This window comes from Rhineura floridana, chromosome 2 (assembly GCF_030035675.1).
Source record: "Rhineura floridana isolate rRhiFlo1 chromosome 2, rRhiFlo1.hap2, whole genome shotgun sequence".
NCBI lineage: Eukaryota > Metazoa > Chordata > Lepidosauria > Squamata > Rhineuridae > Rhineura > Rhineura floridana.
Genome location: NC_084481.1, coordinates 29,889,876 through 29,910,842, shown reverse-complemented (window position 1 = coordinate 29,910,842; position 20,967 = coordinate 29,889,876). Strand labels below are relative to the sequence as shown.

Below are 20,967 nucleotides of genomic sequence, written 5' to 3'. Positions count from 1 at the left end.
GTTCCTTCATGAATGAATCTGGCCTCTTTGCATCTGTTTTATATAGTTCTTCAGTGTATTTCTTCTTCCTTTTATTTCATCTCAGTCAGTCAGTGTGTTCCCCTGTTGATTATTCAGCATCCCTACTCATGGTTTAAATTTCCCTTCTTCAATTTCTCTAATCTGTTGGAATAGGGCTCTTGTTCTGCCTTTTTTGTTGTTCTATTCTATTTCTATACAATAACTATTGTAATAGTTCCCTTTGTCTATAAGTACTAGTCACTGTATTACTGCATTTAGGGTTCTGACCATGTTTCTATCTCCTTTTGCTTTCCTTCTTTCTTTAACCATTTTAAGAGTTTCTTCAGTCATCCATTGAGGTCTTTCTCTCTTTTTAACACAAGGTATTGTCTTTTTGCATTCTTCCCTGATAATGTCCCGGAACTTCAGCCCATAGTTCTTCTGGTTCTCTGTCAACTAAGTTTAAAGCCTCAATTCTGTTCCTTATTTGATCTTTATATTCTTCTGGAATGTTATTTAAATTGTATTTTGGCATTTTGATTGTTTGTTGTTCTTTAGCTTTACTCTGATTTTCGATACGACCAGTTCATGATCTGTACCACAGTCTGCTCCTGGTCTTGTTTTTGCAGAAAGTATGGAACTTCTCCATCTTCTGCTACCAATTATATAATCAATTTGATTCCTATATTGACCATTTGGTTATGTCCATGTGTACAGTCGTCTTTTTGGTTGCTGAAAAAATGTATTTGCAAGAAACAAATTATTGGCTTCACAGAATTCAGTAAGTTTCTCTCCTGTAAGCCCCATTTCCCCACTTCTAGTTCTTCTCTGTTCCCTAATTTTGCATTCCAGTCCCCCATGATTATCAGCAGATCTTGTTTTGGTGTGTGATCAATTTGTTCCTGTACTTCTGCGTAAAATCTGTCCGATTCCTCTTCTTCTGTGTTTGCCATTGGAGCATAGACTTGGATGATGACTATATTAATAGGTTTCCCATTCAATCTCATTAATATCACTCACTCAGACCTTGTGTTATAGCTTCTCATTGCTTTTGCTACATCACTTCTCACTATTAAAGCAACCCTATTTCTTCTTAATTTCTCATTTCCTGCATAAAATACTTTGCAGTTGCCTGATTGAAAATGTCCCATTCCCCACTCACGCCAAGTATTGTAATGTTGATGCGTTCCATTTCTTGCTTGACAATTTCTAACTTACCCTGGTTCATGCTTCTCACATTCATGAATGTACAATAAAAAGTTTGAAGGGACTTCTGGACTGTATTCAGACAACATTTTATTTCGTTTCTTTAACGATCCCTTACCTCATAATTTTCACTCCCCCCTTCCATCTTTCACATGATGTGGAAGCCAGTTCTGGAAATCTTACAGAATATAGTGGAAATTTGGTGTTAGTTGATATGATACATGATTCCAGAAACATTCCATTTGAAAGCTCTAAAGGCCGTATGTTTTGCACTGTCATTTTCCCATGATCGCACTACCATCAGTCACGTGACCACCTGGGGTGTGGTTTCCCAGCGTGCAATTCACTCCCATCTTTTTTTTACCTCATGAAAATTGTGCCAGTATCCAGCCTGGTCACAGCTCCCACCACACAAAAATGTCAGAAGCAAAAGGAAATTTTAAAAGGCACACATACACAGTGAATTATGGGAGAACTATAGTGCGCATGTGTATAATAAGTGAACAACAGAAACAAACCGTTCTTTGTTGCGGCAGGGTGAAAGACATTTAGAAGAACATGGTGATATATCAGATGAAAAGCCACAATTCTGTAATGCAACAGGTTCTGTGGCGTGAAAGGAATTTTAGAAATCAGGACAGAAGTGCTACCATTATAATCTGTAAAACTACCACAGTAAGCCCCATATCTGAAAGGAGTCTTGCTCATTCCTAGATTCCACATAACAACAAGCATTTCTCATCTTATCAAATTCTCTTATTATGAATAATCTAGTGAGGGGCACCCCAACCATTGGCCAACTTGAGGTGATCCTCCAGAGGTAGCAGATTTTGGGATACCCTTAAAGGATAACAAATTGTCAGTTAGTTAGTGTATTGCTGCTTTTTTTTTTTTAACCGGTGTTGAAGGGGTGGGGCATGAATAAGATTTTCTGCCTTAGGGCCACAGAGGTAGGTCATGCACTACTAAATATTATAATTTTTTTAAATTGGTAGCAAGATAATACATAATTATCTTACAGCCTGGATGTCTCTAGCAGCTGAGAAAGAGTAGAAAACGAGAAAGGTGACGTAATGAAGCCATCAGGTAATGATGATAAGAATGCTCTGTACAGTTCTCAAACAAATTGTAAGATTGCACCTACCCATGTGCCATGGTTGAAAAGAATTCCAGAGGGACTGTAGCTCAGTGGTAGGTAGAGTATGTGTTTTTCATGCAGAATGCCCCAAGTTCAATCCCTGGCATCTCCAGGTAGGGCTGGGAATGTCCCGTCTGAAACCCCAGAGAGCTGCCACCAGTCAGTGTAGACAGTACTGAGCTACATTGACCAATGGTCTAACTCAATGTAAGACAACTTCCTGTGTTCGTAAGTGGTTATGGTCTGATGGCGCATGAGGCTACGGCATACCTGGGTCTCTTTAGCGCCTGGATTGGAGACGCCCTGGAACCACAAGTTCTAGGATGGAAGAAAGGCAGGATAAAAATTTAAGAAAATAAATACATAGTGGAATCTTCACATGATAATAAAATATTCAAAACTTTTAACTCTAATGCAGGCTGGGAGAACACTAGGAGGATGGTCAGTGAAGTGCAGTGTTTAAGAAGTACAAAACGATGCATATGCGGATAAACAACATCCCACATTTTTTTTACTAACATAAAAAAACCATAATAATTATTTGGAATAAGAAATATCAATAAGAATGATACAGCAAATGTCACTGATGCTCTCCTAGAAATCATGTCACACTTGGTGTCTATGCTTAGTGCTTGTACTTCTGTTACTTTTCTTTGCCTCTTTTCTAGTTAAGAATATAAGATGAACCTGCTGGGTCAGGTCAGTGGCCCATCTAGTCCAGCATCCTGTTCTCACAGTGGCCACCAGATGCCTCTGGGAAGCCCGCAAGCAGGACCTGAGTGCAAGAGCACTCTCCCCTCCTGTGGTTTCCAGCAACTGGTATTCAGGAGTATACTGCCTCTGACTATGGAGGCAGAGCAATAGTTATCATGGCTAGTAGCCCTATTCTCCATGTATATGTCTAATTCTCTTTTAAAGCCATCCAAGTTGGTGGCCATCGTTACTGTGGGAGAGAATTCCATAGTTTAACTATATGCTATGTGAAGAAGTACTTTCTTTTGTCTGTCCTGAAGCTTTCAACATTCAGCTTCATTGGATGTCCGTGAGTTCTAATGTTGTTAGAGAAGGAGAAAAAATGTTCACTTTCTCCATGCTATGTGTAATTTTATACACTTCTATCGTGTTACCTCTTACTTGTCTTTTCTCTAAACTAAAAAGCCCCAAATGTGGCAACCTTTCCTCGGAGGGGAGTTGTTCCATCGCCTTGATCATTGTGGTCACCCTTTTCTGAACATTTTCCAACTCTACAGTATCTTTTTTGAGTGAGGTGACCAGAACAGATTCCAACTGCAATTGCCCCATAGATTTTTATTATGGCATTATGATATTGACAGTTTTATTCTGAGTTCCTTTCCTAACGATTTCTGGCATGGAATTTGCCTTTTCCACAGCTTTTACACACTGGGTCAACATCTTCATGGAGCTATCTATGACTACTCCAAGGTCTTGTTTCTGGTCAGTCACTGCAGTTCAGACCCTATGAGTGTGTATGTGAAATTAAGATTTTTTTGCCCTGACATGTATCACTGTACATTTGTTTATATTGAATTGCATATGCCATTTTACCACCCATTCACTCAGTTTGGAGAGGTCCTTTTGGAGCTCTTCGCAATCCCTTTTTGTTTTAACCCTGAACAATTGAGTATCATTGGTAAACTTGACCACCTTACTGCTCACCCCTAACTCTAGATAGTTTATGAACAAGTTAAAGAGCACAGGTCCCAGTGCCAATTCTTGAGGGATTCCACTTTCTACATTCCTCCTCTGGGAGAACGGTGCATTTATTCCTACTCTCTGTTTCTTGTTTCTTAACCAATTCCTGATCCACAAGAGAACCTCGCCTCTTATTCCAAGACTGCTAACCTTACTCAGGAGTCTTTGGAGAGGTACCTTGTCAAAAGCTTTTTGAAAATCTACTATGTCAACTGATTTGTCTACATTTCTTTTGTGCTATGGTAATTTAAGTGTACACAAACACCAAGTGTGACGTGGTTTCTACAAGAGCATCAATGACATCTGCTCTTTTTATCACTTTTCAAAAAATCATTTCTCCTTGCACAACAGAATGTTGTCCCTAACTCCTCCCCCCCATGCCCCTCAATCCTCTGGAGCAGTTCTGGGGATAGTGCAGGGCACACCTAGGGATGGAAAGGTGGGAAAGTCCCATTGCACTAGTGCAAGAATTTAATTGAATACTGCCTATAGACTGCCTGTCTTACGTGGCTTTCCATTACAGATAGGAAAGAGAGGTGTGGCATAGGAGAGGACCACACAGAAGGCAGTCATGTCATATGGCCAGTGAATTAGGCCTGCAGGAACTGAATTTGCATCCAGATACAGTTCTGCAGATTCCCAGAGACAAAGAACAACAATGTGTCTGTAGGAACAGAGACTGCAACAGAGAAAATATTAGAGCAATATTGGACTGCTTGCTTGGTTCTCTTTCTTGGGTGTAAATTATTTGCTTGGATGGGCTTTCCTTGGATTTCTTCAGTTAGAAAGGGGCAAGCAGGGACCTGTTGGGACATTCATAAATCAGGAAAGATTAGAGGGGGTAAAGGTGAATAGTTTTTCCTCTATATTTCTTGCAATATTTAAACCAGATAAAATTATGTTTGAAAATTGAAAGATTTCCCTCTTTCTCCTAAAGCGCACAATTAGTCTTTTTAACTCATGCAAAGATGTGGCAGTCTTCGATTATGGTGACTGCCAGCAAGCTTGCATCTAAAAGGAACGAGACAAAAATATTTGGACATTATGGTTTTCAGTGGCTGTTGTCTAAGTATTCCATTCAGATCCATTCATATAAATGGTGGACATACAGTAGGGCCCCGCTCATATGGCGGGTTCCGTTCCAGACTGCTGCTGTAAAGCAAAATCCGCTGTAAAGCAGAACGCATTGAGTAACATTGACAAAAATGGTGCCCGACACCCGAAAAACGTCATAAAACCGGAACAAGCTCCGTAGGAGCGGGGCCTTTCTGCAATTGACAACCGCTGTATTGGTCAAACTCTGTAAAGCGGAGTGCTGCAAAGCGGAGCCCTACTTGTAAATGGTTTTCAACAATGTTGTAAAACGTAGATCACTTGATGTGGCAGTGGACTGGTGGGGTCTTCGTATGCTTGTGCTAAGATATCTGGAACTACTACAGGATGTTGAGTTTGTTGAACTGATCAAAAAAGCATGCTGTTTTCAAGTTTAGATTTCCTGATGAATGTTTTCTTGTAATATAAAATGTTTTCATATAAATGAAAAACTTACTGCTTAAATATTGTGGTGATGTACTTGCATAAACAGTTGCATGACAACCCAGGTGTTTGAACAAGCTAGCGTTCAAATGCTCAGATTTGATTCTGAAAGTATGTGAAAGTGAATGAAAAGTTGAGGTTTTCCAAGTCCTTTTGTCATGAATGAAAACAGAATATACTTGGAATTTTAGAAAACAAAGCAGTTGTGATTTCAATGATTGATCTAGTTTGGGCACAGGCTGAATTAATGAAAAGTATGGCAGTATATTGAGAAATATGATTTTGCCCAATGAGATGTAGAGTAAATGTCCATGCTGTTTGGTAAGTAGAGTAATAAGTATTCCTAATTTGAAAGCTGAACATAGTTTAGAATTCAAGTAGTCAGAAGGACATAAAACAGTCTGAGATCCCCCATGTGGGCCCTGTTAATTATTTTGGTGGTATACGTAATCTTACCTCCTGGATCCCAGTGCCTGTGCAAAGAAGTCCACAATAGTAAAGAAATACATTTCATTAATCTAAATCCAACACAGAGTTAGGCATGCTTAATCCCATAGATCTCAATGGGTTTAAGCAAGTTTAACTCTTTGTTGGATTTTGACCATCAAATTAAAAGGGACTCACTCCCTAGTAAGTGTGCATTCGTGATTGCAGCATTAGGCTGCAGTTGAATACATATTGACCTGGGAGTAAGCACTATTGCCACCCTAGGCTCCTGCTGGGAGGAAGGGCGGGATGTAAATCAAATAATAATAATAATAATATTGGATACAGTGGGCCTTGCTTTCAAATAAACATAAGATCTGACTATTGCAAGTATGGGGAACCTGAGGAGGTCCACCAGATGTTGTTAGACTCCAACTCTCATAATCTTTACTACCTAGTATGGCAATGGTCAGGGCTGATGGAAGTTGAAGTCCAGAAACATCTGGAGCACTACAGGTTCCTCAGCCCTGGTCTGTTGTTGATGTTGCTTATAAAGCTTAACCTTAGAAGTCAGATATTTTTCATGCAGAGATATTTACTATAATTGATTTTTGTAAAGAATTAAAATTAATTGATTTTTTTTTAATCGGCCTTCTTTTAGCAAGTGTTTTTTCTTCAGTGGGCTTTGCATTGAATGCAAGCAAACAGTTTCTGTACTTTGGTAACTGGTTGGATATACTTCTTGATACGTTGTTTATACTACCCACTTGACATGCTATGGACTTAGCCTATCAGTTAGATCAATATAAATTAGAGAAAAGTGTAAATAGTGCATGAATACCATAAGTAGTGTCTCCAAAGACTGTAAAGAGATTAAAAATAATTCAGCCAGCTATCTCTCAAACATAAAACATCTACAAACAGCATCTTTAAAAGCCCTGCATATCTAGTTAAGTTTAATAATATTCTTTTACCTGCTGAAAGGCCAGATTTGTGTTCTCTTCATAAAATCCTCCCAATCAGCTGCTTAGCACATAATGCCTAAAAATTAATGCCTAGTATTAAATTTGTAGTTGGTTTTTTTCTTCTGTTGCAGATGATCCAGGTGTTTTCTCTAGGCGACAGTTTCTATTGATGAAGAGCCCTTTCAATGCCAGTACTCTTCTAACTTTTTGTTTATTATTTTTACATTTGTATCCCACCAAGGAGGTCAAAGTGACTTACATGCTTCTTGCCCTCCTTCATTTTATCCTCACAACAACCTTGTGAAGTAGCTTAGGCTTAAAAGCAGTGATTGGCCCAAGGTCACCCAGTGAGCTTCATGACTGAGTGGTCTCCCAGTCCCAGTACTACACTCTATCCACTATGCCACACTGGTTCTCATAACTTTTTGAAAGCAATATTTCTTTTTTCTTTTTCTTTTTTAAACTTCAGTGCTCAAGTAGCCCTTTGGAAATAAAAGGTGTGAAGTTTCAGAAAGTTACAATTCTTGCAACAATTGCTGCCCATTTCATGTATATTGCATTTTATTTTATTTTAGTGCTTTGCAGGTTGTATATTTCCCGCCTGTCCAGTATACAAATACATACCACCCTTTGCTTAACAAAAAATAAGAGTGGTGAATGGGATCCCTTCGAGACCTGGTTTCCCTTCCTCCAGTTCTGTACACAGCAATCTCTTTTTAAGAGACTTGGAGGTGGGGCAGAGATACTGTGCTAATGCTAAAGTGGCAGTTGCTTTCTTTAATACTGTGAGAACTATTTTGTAATATGGTGTACATGTTTAGATGCTACTTTTATAGAATGGTGAATTATAGCATTGCCTGGCATTGAGACACTTGGAAAACATTCTGAATAGAACATATCAACTCTGGTACCATTTTTTTTTTAAATTAAAAACATTCAGTAAGATTTTCTCTAACAGTCCTCAGTAACAAGAGCTCATCTTTTAGCTGCTGAGTTACTTTCACAATAAGTATTATTACTGAACACTTCTGTCACTTTCAGTGGCCAAAATGAGTTACTATTTACTGATCCTCATCATAGTTATTGGAGCAGACTTTTTTATTGTTTTCAATTTTTTTAAAGTGGGAAATTGAAGCTTGATGGCCTATGATATACCCAGGGCCAGCCAGTGAATGTATGGCTGAGCAAGTTCTTCAGGAGTTGGCAACTTGTGGCCCTCCAGATGTTCTTGGACTCCAGCTCCCACCAGCCCCAGCCAGCATGGCCAGTGGTCAGGGGTGATGGGAGCTGTTTGTCCAGCAACATCTGGCCAGCCACAGGTTCCTCACACCTGCTTTAAAGAGCATTTATAACATATATGCTTAGATGAAATAGGTGCATATGTTGTAATGCTAGTTCTGGGCTGAAAATGACCTAATAACATCATGTCATTACATGAAGGCTTGAACTATTTGTTTTGGGCTCAAAAGATAACCTATGAGAAGAGTCATTCCATTTTTGGCTCTCGCTCTCTCGCCCTCGCTCTCTCCACCCCCCCCACCTTTGCTATAATGTTCTTAACTTGCAGGTTCCAGACCAGGAGGCATCTTGTCTGTTGTAACAAAAACAGCAGTCTCCTGTGCCTCCTTAAAAGTCTTAACCAGATATATTATAGCATAAACTGCGGTGCCCACTTCATAAAAAATGTACTGTCTTAATATGTGGGAGTGTTATGGGAGGAAGGGTATGATAGGTGAAGAGCTGTAGACAATGTCTGTGCCTGTGTTGTATTTAATGTAAGCTAAGATGATTAGAAAATCGCACTTTTGCAAGAATTTTCATCCTTTCCAAAAATAAAACCTGGCAGAATCGAAATCCAGCCAAAAAATGTACTCCAAACTAAAAAAATGCAGGCTCCATGATATGCAATGAAATACAATGAACAAATATCACAAAATGCTTAGGTATCAAGTGAGAACTCCCTGTTCTCTTGGTGCACTCGCTGGAGATGAGAACTCGAGTTCATTCAGTACTTGTTTAAAATTACATCCTAAATAAAACTGCAGATAGAACAGGTCTGAAAGTTTATTTGTTAGTATCTGCAAGACATATCAAATGTTAAAGTAGCCAATGACATTTTTATTTCTTTCCTACCTTTAGAGTCCTGTATATCGGCCTTGCTTGCAACACGGCTCGGTATATTTACATCTCCTATCTGGAAAATGCTTGGACTGTTTTGCCGATGGAAGTACTTCAAGGTAAGAACATTGTGCACTTCTGATCCTGTGTAGCATAATTGCAAGGCCTGAATATTATTTAGCTGGGCTATAATTAAGCAGAAGTCTACCCATGTTCTTGTACCTATCAGTAAATAACCCAAGGCATCCTTTTCTCCCCCTCTCTCTTCATAAAATTTTATTGCAAGTGCCTAGAGGTGGTTTCTGCAGTTGACCTGAAATTCAGTGGCTTGATCTAAGCAAACAGCAAGATGGCAAAACACACCCGATAACTAAACAAAGGGACAAGAGTTCAAATGGAAGTTTGTGCCTTTTGCCAATAAGCTGTCTTTGCTGGCAGGCTCCAGCTTGCTTCTGTCTATAAGGCGTTCATCCCTTCAACCTGCTGGTTTTCTTAATGTTATACAACTGAAAGGAGGCTGTTGCTTCTTAGCATTGGATCTAAAAAACAAATGCCTAGGTAAACATTCAGGAATAACCAGTTCTCAATTATCAGTGGCATTCTGCGATTCAGAATGAAGGTCAGTGATATCCTGGGAAATAATTATTGTGAGATGTGGGCATGCCTTGTCTGTGAGAGATTCAATGGGATGTGCCCCACAGCTTCCTGTTATGAAATGCCAATTAGACAGGGGGAGAGAAAGTATAAATGGAAATCTGCAAAGTGGGAGTTACTGCAAACAGGAAATTCAGCCCTGAAAAAAATGACAGATTGGACTGAAAGGGAGGCAGAAGAACTGTGCTTCTAAGATCTTTGGCCAGCCTTCCCCAATCTGGTGCCCTTTAGATGTTGTCGGACTCTGAACTCCCATTAGCCTCAGGCAGCATGGGGTTCAAGAACATCTAGAGGGTACCAGGTTAGGGAAGTCTGTCCTTTGGCATTTTCACACGAGTGTTCTTTTTTAAATAAAACAATATATAATTAGATTGGTGGTCAGATGCTGGGCATGGAAACCAAAACTCAGTGCTTAAAATAAGCAAATTTCATTTGTACTAATGTCCTTAATCTGTCTTATTCATTGGAACTGCAACAATTTCATGAACACTGACATGAGCCTAACCAACAAATAATTGGGACAAGAATGGAAGAATGTGTGTTTGACTCCAGAAATAAAATGTAAGATGGGCTGCAGGAACTTGGTGCCAGGTGTAGGGAAGGGCAATACATCAATCTCGGTTTCTCTTAGTTTCTTATTTTTCCAATCTGAAGTTCAGTTCTCCGCATTCCACATTAGTTGGTGATTTTCATTTTTTTTTTAAAAAAGTCCTCATGAAAATTCATCAGCATTTTTGTGTGAATTTCTTTTAATATGCACATTTTTATGCAATTTTGCCTAATATGCACATTTTTGCAAAGCATATTTCCCCTAATATTTAAGTTTTCTTTATTGGAATGCATTTGTTTTTAAAAATTATTTATATACTTATATACTTAACATAGAAAAATTACATGATACCATAAACGGTTTAAAAAAATGAAAGTCCAGAAATAGTTATACACCTGTTTGAGCTAAACTCAGATTACAAAAAAAAGATGCTTTAGCTTTATGGAATTCATAATTCAAGTAATTGTGAAATCACAATTTCTAATCTATTTCTGAGAAATAATATAATGTATTTCTGTATGTTATTTTTGCTAATATATGCATTTTTGAATATATCACTTGGCTGGAGAACAAATGCATTGCCAAATTTGAAGAAGTGCAGATTTTGAGGGAAGGCTGCTTCAGTTCATGTATTGTTTCAGAAAGTGCAAACTAGGTACACTTGCCTTTAAATACAAACTGAATCAAATTTCTACCCCATCCCTAGCCAGGCATGTGTATGCAGACACACAGAGCTCTTTGCCTGGCTACAGGAATCCTTTCTTTGTCATCTGCCATCCACCCCCACCTCCAGGTTTGGTTCTGAGCTTCCAGAAGGTATGGCACTTTCCAGGTTTCCTCTGCAGCCAGGAGATCACATGTTTTTGACAAATGAACACTGAGATGCTTATCCTAATTTTGCATAAGAGCTCCAGATCTTGTGATTGAATATGCACAGCTGTGCATGTCATGACATTGCAAACTGGAAGACACTTTTTAACTAGCTCAGGAAGAACTGGACACCTGGAAAGCACCGAGTGGGGGTGAAACCTACATTCACTGGGAATGTGTGCGTGTGTTTGCATCCAGATGAAATCCAATCAATTGTGGAGAAAGTGTATTTTGGTGAATATTTTAATTATGTGTAGACTGGAGCACTCATGGAAGTGCTGGCTGGGAAAGGAAAGTGGTAGTGAAAGAGTAGCTCCAGTTTAGGAGATCTGCCAGTCATTTCCTTCCCAACCTGGATGGCAGTGCCTGGATGCAGTTGTGGACTAGATGAGGGCTTATAACCTGCAATAGAATCCTGTCCGGATGGGCACTCTATGGATAGGCAGTTCCCAGGCCTGGGGATTGGGTTGCATGCCTACCTAGAAGATGGGGCTGGATGCCATCTGAAGGAACAGGTGCATATTTTGGTGGTGCTCCGAGATCCATCACTGTTAGCATTTATTTATTTCAAGATATATAAACCTCTACATTTAGCAAATACAAGAGTAGTGTACAAAAACAGAATAAGGTGAACTCAGTAGCTTGGATACCCGTTTCCAGCTTTTGGTTAGTCGCAAACTACAACTGTTCCTTGACATTGATTACCTTGCCAGGGTGGTCTATGCATTGGTAGCCTCTCAACTAGGCTACTGTCATTAGTTATTATATATGGGGCTACCCGTGTTCTTGGATTGGAAGCTGCAGCTAGTGCAAAATGAAGCTGCTAGTGCTATAAGCCCAGCTTTACACACATTGCATTTCTGTTGAAAGATCTGCACTGGCTTACCAAATTCAAGGTTTTGTTGCTGACTCTTAAAACCATAAACTGTTTGGAACCAGGAGACCATCTCTCCCAGTACAGACCAAGCTGATATTCTGTGGAGACTCACTAGAACAGGAGCAGGTGTGCCTGACATTGTCTTGGCCTCCTTCCCTCCCTCCCTTGGCATCCTTCTGACATGACAATTGGTGGCAGATGGGCCTATCGGCGGGGAGAGGATAGTCCAGAAGAAGCAGGCACCTGGGATTGTTGTCACCTGCTTATTCTCCTTCTTCTAGAATCCCACCCATAAGGCAGCTTGTGTTAAATGGCATGTCTTATTTCTGTGCATTATGCTTTGGTTGTGGGTAGCATAAGTAGAGATGCTTGCATTATCTGCAAATTCCAATATGAACTGACATGATCTGTGTCTCCTAGACCAATGTGTGGATCTCAGACATTCTCCTTTGGATTTCATACTTCCAGTTTCTTGATGCAGTACAGAAAGTACCAAAATAGAGAAATGTGTATTTTGGGATAAAATATGTTTAGAAATGTGTATTCTCTGAGAAAATATATCTAAAAATATGTATTTTTATATGAATGTTCCTGCAGTTTTTTTAAAAAAATCATAGATTAATGTAGAAACAGGACAGAACAAACTTAGGAATTAACTTACATAAAATTGACACAGACCTGAAACAGACTGAACTGCCCGTCCCTCCTTATAAGAGCAGATGAGTTAGAAAATGGGAGACTCGTTACCAGTGTCTGTGGCTTTTGGCTTCGGTGGTTCTGTGGGTGGGTATATTGGGTATTACGTTTGCTCCTTAATGATTGCCCTAGAGGCTAATGAGTTAGCACAAATGGCACACATTCCATAGCTAAGCAAAATGGCAGGAGCTGAAATGTGTTGCAAAAACAATCTATGTCGCTGAACTCAAACATAAAATAGTAGGCGTGTGCGGACAGTATGAAATAAAATCTAATTCCTTAGATACGGGAATAGGACACTTCTAATACAAGCAACATGATTTTGCTGGTGGTGATGGGAGACTTTATCCACAACAGTGAAGCAGCTACTATCGCATATCTTGAAATGCCCCAATAAATGGGGCAGAAATCGCTTGATGGTATGGTGCCTACCAATGATCAGCTGTGCAATCCTGTACATATCTACCCAGAAGTAAGACCCTCTGAGTTCAATGGAACTTTCCTATGTAAATACGTATAGTATTGCAGGCTAAACAAGACATCAGTGGGTGCATTTGAGAAACTGCTCATTCCAATTTTAATATTTGAGAACTGGCACTTACAAAACGAAAGTGTGGGAGGCAGAATAAATGGGCAACTGAAGTTGTTTGGTTAGGGGGGTTGGGGGTTTTTTTGCATGGTTGTGTTGTGTGTCAGAAAAAGATACTAAGCACTGCAGGTGTCTGACGTACCTGTAGCTGCTGCTTGGGATTTTATGCAAGCCTGTACAGAAAAATGCTGACTATTTGCAGTGCTTGTACATTCTAGTAGCAGCAGCTCAAGGGTTTTTGAGGTTAAAACTGGTAAAGAGTTTTTGCTGATTTGTCTGGTTTACCATATTACATAAGCTGTGCATAGGAAGACATTTGGGAAAGAGACATCTAGAGCTGGAGAGGGATGAGTTTTAGTGGTGCTTTGCCACGTGTGTGTTTGTGTGTGCATGTGCACATGCAATTTAAGTGCAAGTGTGTGTGCACTTTAAGCTGTAAGGAACAGATTTTTTTGTTCAGACATCCCTGTATGGGGGGAGGGATTTGTGTAAATTCCCCGAAAATGATCAATGAAAATCAGAAGAAAATTAAGTAAAGGTTCAGGCATATATATCTGGACTGATCACCCATAGTATTTGGTGTAACTCGGGTTGCTTCCAGACAACCTGTTTACTGAGCATTCATCCTAGTTTGTTTGCGGGGAGGTTATACAATGTTGCAAACAGCGCACAATGCATGTTTCCAATGCTTTCCTTACAGAAAGAGCTCCAATTTTGAGTGTTGTATGTATGTGTATATTTGGGGGGCAGAGTGGGACCAGGTTTGTTGTGCAAGAGCTCCAAATCAACTTTAATTGTGCAATCTGTATTTGCCAAGATGTGAGTGAATCCCATCCGAAATAGAAATAGTCTGGAAGTGCCCTTAATCTGTGCCCTGATTTCATTATGTTGTGTACCTCCCCATTGTCAACCATTGATGTGAAGCAGTAGTGCAGAAATGCACAATGTAATGATGTCTGGGCATTGGGTAAGTTTCACTAGAATCTAGTGACTAGATGTGGCAGAGGGGAAGGGCACTCAATTTGAGGCTATGATTTTCTGTAACAGCCTCATGTTTCTTGTAATTTTATTACTTTATTGAATTTATATCCTGTCCTTCCTCCCAAAAGGAGCCCAGGGTGGCAATGTGTTGTTCCTCCTTAAATTCCCTGTGGCAGAGACTGCCTTTGTCTTGCACATGCAATTTAAGAACATAAGAGGAGCCTGCTGGATCAGGCCAGTGGCCCATCTTGTCCAGCATTTTGTTCTTACAGTGGCCAACCAGATGCCCAGGGGAAGCCCACAAGCAGGATATGAGCACAAGAGCACTCTTATTCCCCCCCCCCCGATTTCCAGGAACTGTTATTTGGAAGCATACCACCTCTGACTATGGAAGCAGAGCATAGTCATGGCTAGCACTAAGCATCCAATGACATAGCACTGAGAACTTTCAGTTAGGAATATTAGTCTGGTAGTAGGAACAATTACCTCCTGAATTTAATATAAACATATCCCTAGGTTTTGGACTTTTTTTTTTAAGTGGAAGCTGAAAAAGTATCCAGAAGATGTGTGTGGTTCCAAACTCGTTTTACAACTCCAAAACAGTATTGGTTTGAGCTGTTGTCACTTATGTCCGCATAGCATGCAACGTAGCTTGTTGTAAAACCAGTGGGTGGTTTTCCTCGCTTGCGTCTGTAGCACGAGCTCATTTACTGTCTAAGAGGCAGCCATTTCCTTGCATCGCTTCCTCCCTTTATTTCTAGGTGCATTCTGTTCAGGCAGAAGCGATCAGATAATGAAATGTAATTTAATACACACAAGATCCAGATGATGCTATCTATATGATTTGCAGATGTCCTTGAGAAGGAGCCATTAGGAGCACTTCGCTTAGGCCCTTGTTGAATGATGGAAGGGGGAAGGGAGTAATTTCTCAATGGTAGAGTGCATTCTTTGCGTGCAGAAGGTCCCAGGTTCAGCCCCTGCCATTGCCACTTTTCAAGGAACAGGTACCGTATAATGGAGAAGACCTCTGAGACCCTGGAGAGATGCTGCCAGTCAAAGCAGACTATGCTAGGCTAAGCTGACAAATAGCTTGAACTGGTATGAGGCAGCTTTCTCTCTTACCAGATTCAAAGCGTGCCTCTGCCTTCCAGCTTTTGGCAGCCTATCCCTGTGCTCCAGCTGTTACTTTCCTTCCTGTGCCTCTGCAAATTAGTTGATATATTTATCAACATCTGATCCTGCCTAGTTGCCATTCTTTATTGTCTGCATAGTCCTTCTTGCACAATTTGATTACCAACCCATCCTCCCTCCTGCTTTTTCCATAAAGACATCTGTGGGCTATCCCATTCTGTGTTTGGGAAACATTTCCCTCCTATTTGCGTTGAAAACTTTGAGGGGTATAGATCAGGTGAGCTCTGTCCTAAAGGGCCTGTTTGCAGAGTGTATTTGGGATGCCTGTGTTCCTGGCCAGGTTTGTGGGGCCCTTTGAGGCCAGTAATCGGCATAAGCAGGACTTTCGTGTGTGAGAGACAGTACTCACCGGTACTGAGTACTGTCACCTCTTTTTTTTTGCTGCCCGTGTCAAGTCGTCTTTGCTGGCACCCATGGCACTTCTACCAAGATATGAATACCAGCACCTCGTTTTCTTTATATAAAAAACAGCACTAGTCATAAATCTTGGGCTTTCTGTTCACATCTCTCTTGCCCCATGTTCACCAAATTGAAATCTGTGAAAGGATGCAATTGCCTCAGTTCCTTGCAACAGAGCAGCAGGTGGGGCTTCTAGCTCCTTCAGTTACCAGTGTGTACTAAGCAGCGGCACCTGAGCACAGCCACAGAGTCCAACTTTAGCCAAATCCATTAGCTGTAGCTAGTCTCTTTCTCTTGAGCCACACCAGTAGTGTTTACACTGGATGTTGTCTGACTACAGCTCCTATCTTCCTTGACTACTGGTCATACTGGCTGGAGCTAGTGGGAGCTGGAGTCCAACAACATCTGAAGGACCACTAATTTCCCATCCCTGGTTTATATGATCAAGATCACGTGGGCTCACCAGAATCACATAGCTACTATCCACATCTGCTTCCCTTATCTCAGCTCACAAAATCTGATCCTTGTCATGCACCTTGAGAAAAATTGCTTGAAGATGTTTCCGATCTGATTCTGTATTAGAAATCACAATAGAAACCCCAGCATAGCCAGATTAGTCAGGGTCATCTGTGAGACATTGTAGATATTTACCTGGGACCTTTGCCAGCACCAAGGGTGGAGAAGCTGGTGCCACCTGACAGTTAAATAAAAACAGCTTGTAAAAACACGATTAGTCAGAACAGGTTTCACCTAATAAATAATGGTCCTCCTGTATCTGACCCAAAGCAGCAGCGACAAAGCACCTCGGTGCCTTGTTTGCGCATTTTGTTAATGAAGGTGAGAATGCAGAAGAGAAATTATAGACACATGTTCGTGCGCTCTAGCTAAAATAAGTTGTTTATTAGCGGTCTATACCAAATAAAGCACAATTATTAAGCCTGATGGAAAAAGCTTAAGTGCACATGTGATGCAAGTTAGGGCAGTAAACTTTACTGGAAGAACTTTTAACTGTGGATTTGTGCAGTGTATGTATGTCATTTTAACTGCAGCAGTTGAGGTTGAAGGGAAGGTCACTTTGCAGGCAGTGGCACAGATACATAGGCTCCCTTTGCCCTGATGCAGAGCTGATGAATTAGAAGCCTGGATAGCTCTAGTTTGTATCTAATGCTAACAGGTATTTTGCATTTTTGGATGTACTCGCTATGTGTTTCCTTCTAGCAATAGGAATCACAGTCAACTGAAGCTGACAGTGCTCACTTGTAATTAGTGTTTACACAACTATTAAGTGTGGATCTACTACAATACTAATGGAATACGAAGTTCCTAATTTTTGTGCCTGTTTCTAAACTAGGGAATATTACATTTCCCAAAATTGATTTTACAAAGAAAAAAATTATTAAAGATGGCTTTTCCTTATAACAAGGAGCAATAGGCCCTCCCAAAAGTTTGTGCTTTTTAAAAAAAGTTTTACATTTTAACTGAATTTAATGACAATAAAAATGATTTAAAATACATTAGCTAGTGAGACAGCTTTTTGGATGACAGCCTTGAGAACTGCAGTTCATCCATGGCAGTTTTTATACTTTAGCCACTCCCACTTGGCCATGTGGCCCCAGGAAGGTTGACCATGGGTCAGTGCGGCCTTCAGTCTAAAAAAAGATTAACCAGCCCTGCTTTAGAGGGAGTGCAACCCCATTCATAACATTTTCAAGATCATCTGACTGATGCACCTCTCACTAACTGTACCTCTGTTTTGCCTGATTTGAGTCTCGGTTTATTGGCCCTCATCCAAACTGTTTATGTACCCAAGTCCCAAGCACTGGTTCAGAACATCCGCTGCCTCTCCTGGATTTGATGAAAAGGAAATAAAGAGCTGGGTGTCATCTGCATGTTGATGACACGTCAGCTCACACTCTCAGATTCACAGCCATTTCATATAGATAAAATAGAGCTCTGTGGAAACCTCTAGCATAACGGCCATAGGGCAGAGCAGTATTCCCCCAGCACCACCCTATGGAATCGACCATCCAGGCAGCAATAGAACGATTGCAAAGCATTGCCTCCTACACACCACCAACAATCCAGACAGCCTATCCAAACTAATATCATGGTTGATAGTATCAGAAGGAGAATCAATGAGGTCACATGCCTCTCTCTCTCTCTCTTTCTCTCTCTCTCTCTCACACACACTCACACACACACACACCACACACACACACAAAAAAGAGAGAGAGAGCGCACAGAGATCATCCCACAGGACAGCCGAGACAGCTTCCTGTCCTGAGGCCGGGCCTAAAGCCCAGTTGAGATAGATCTAGAAAATCAGTTTCATCCAAGATAACCTGAATCTGGCTAAAGAAGAACAATTATCTTTAAGGAGCAAAGGGCGCTGGATCTCCTCATGTGTTTCTTCTCTGCAGGTGTGACTCATGCAGCCATCTGGGCGGCTTGCATTTCCTATCTAAGTGCTGCTGTGCCTCCAGAATTAAGAACTTCAGCTCAGGGTATCCTGCAAGGTCTTCATCTTGGCTTGGGCAGAGGATGTGGAGCAATGATTGGAGGAGTGCTGGTCAACTATTTTGGTAAGGGAAATGAGATAAATAGTTAGATTACCAGTTTACACTCCTTTCATGCACTTTGAATGGTGTACTCCTTCACCACATGAGTTAGCCGTATGTTACTATCTTGCAATTTTTTTTCAGGGGGTATGCATACACTTGTGTCAGTACTTGACACACCAGATTAGAAGAAATTGTACAGTATCTTCAAAACTTTACCCATATATGTTTATACTGTATTTATTATGAGATCTGAGATGTTTTGTATTTTTATATTCTGTTGTTCACCGCCCAGAGAGCTAATGCTAGTTGGGCGGTATATAAATCTAATAAAATAAATAAATAATATCTTCAAAATACCTTACAGTTGTAGTTAAATGCAGAACAGTTAATAGAAAAGCAACTGTTTCAGCACCAGAACAGGAGAAACCATGATTTTTTAAATATATATATATATTTGCAAGTCCTGTTATACCCATGTGGGCATGCACACGCACATCAAAGGCTGTCACCATCAGCCACCTGACCCCACCTTACTTGTATTGGACACTCCTTGCTGAGAGTTCTCTTGGTTTCATGCAGTCATTTAGAGACTTCAGTTGTGGCTGCTTGGACAGAGAGAAGCAAGACTGCCCGGAAGACTGCCCCACAGTTGTTAGCATCAGTTCTGTGCTTTGAGCAATATGAACATCTTTTATTCACTTTAAGCGGAAGGTAGACACACTTTAGTCCCATTCTAGATTCAAGACATTGTGTCTTAAATACTTTACTTCTGTACCTGCTAACCTATTGGGTAGCCCAAAGGCTCTTGCGCTGGCTTAGAATGCATTAACAGTGCAATCCTTTCTTTGTGTGTCAATTCAGAAGCAGGTCCCTCAAAAGAGAAATGTATCAGAAAACTAAACCTATGAAGATAGGAATCTGCCTTATTTTGAGTCAGGCCTTTGGTCCATCCAACTCATTACTATTGAGTCTGGCTAGAAATGGCTCTGCAAAGTCTGAGGCAGAGGTCATTCCCACTTCTGCTGTCCGAGATTCTTGTAACTCCATACAATGAGACTTACACAATTTCTGTATTCATTGTAAGGTTTTTTAATGTTCCTTGCAAAAGCTATAATAAATAAAGGGGGGGGAATAATCTGACTAAGGCTGCCTGGGAGTAAATCTCATTGAACCCAAAGGAGCTTACTTCTGAGTAGATATCTATTGGATGCAGCCGAAGTCAATATGTTTTACTGAGGGTTATTAAAAAAATAAAATTAAACCCAGGTGTAAATCATGGTGTATTTCTGTGTCTGTATGAATCATTTGTGAGATGGTAGATTATTGTATATAACGAGGATGTCATGGATCTTCTGCAGATTCAGATATCATGAAACTAAATTATAATCCTTTTCCTTCTGAATCTACATGAGATAATGTAGTTTTAAGTGTTAGAAGCAAAGGGGAAAGCTATTCTAACAATAACACTAAGGAATACTATACATCTAGTATTAAAGTAATTCATGTATATGGACAGTGTTCTAGTGGGAACATTTCTCTCCATCTTACACTTTTCATCATAATTCCAGTTATTAACAAGAATTGGCACTGTGTGCAAATTACATTCCAGCGGTCCTTAAGGATGTAACAAGTAAAAAATTAAGAAGCCACTCTGGTATTTACCCAATTACAAGATAAGTCCTAAACATAATATTCTACACTGGGCAGTAATCAAGATATAACAATTGGTAGGGCACAGCTACATCACAATTATATTTGGAAACATTCTAAAAAAAGACCAGATTTGTTAAAATGACAGTTTTCTATGCTTTTTAGAACACCACCCATTCCTGACTAGCTGACATAGCACTGTGTGAGGAAGAGACATTTCACATATACACTCACCCTGTTGAGCTGTTTCCATTCCTCATGCAGACACTGAATTGCTCTTTGTGTGACTGAACTGGTTTTACTTGTTCCACTTTTCTTTACAGGGGCTGCTTCAACATTCAGAGGGATAGGAATGGCCTGTCTTGTGATCCTCTTGCTTTTTGCTTTGCTCCAGTGGGTGGCAGTTCCTGATGAAAAAGAAGGTAAATACATGGAAACAGACTCATCCAACAGCACCCCTTTTGGGTGGTCTTTTCCTTGCTTTGAAGGCCTCTCTTGTTCTCTCATACCATTTGGTTTAATTGATCATTTGGTTCAAGTGCTTTATGGCTGGACTTAATTGTGTGTGTATTCACTAATAGGGAAAAAAAGCTACCTATAGCCAACAGATATTTCTATCCAACTTTAAAAAGCAGAGAAATTGGGCAGCTCTAGTGAATGCACCAGGGGAGCAGGAGACCTAACCTCCTCTCAAATATTGTACTGCCCTACAAATTTGTCAAAATGCAAACACAAATTGGGTTGGTTTTTCACAGTCCAATCCACTTCCTGTGTAGCTTGGAAGAATGTGGTAACGTGCCTCTGAGCATATGGTGAGTGATGGCAACACCTGCCATCTCGAAAGACA

At 40.3% G+C, this 20,967-nt stretch overlaps 1 protein-coding gene across 2 annotated transcripts in view; it reads left to right on the top strand.

Annotated features, from left to right (window-relative positions):
• MFSD6 (major facilitator superfamily domain containing 6) overlaps positions 1–20,967 on the top strand; it is a 54,653-nt gene that overhangs the window by 20,741 nt on the left and 12,945 nt on the right. For both annotated transcript variants that reach the window (XM_061608206.1, XM_061608207.1), the window contains 3 exons: positions 9,124–9,221; positions 18,330–18,491; positions 20,444–20,542. In XM_061608206.1, coding sequence (XP_061464190.1) covers positions 9,124–9,221; positions 18,330–18,491; positions 20,444–20,542 — 359 coding nt within the window. The remainder of the gene's footprint in view (positions 1–9,123; positions 9,222–18,329; positions 18,492–20,443; positions 20,543–20,967) is intronic.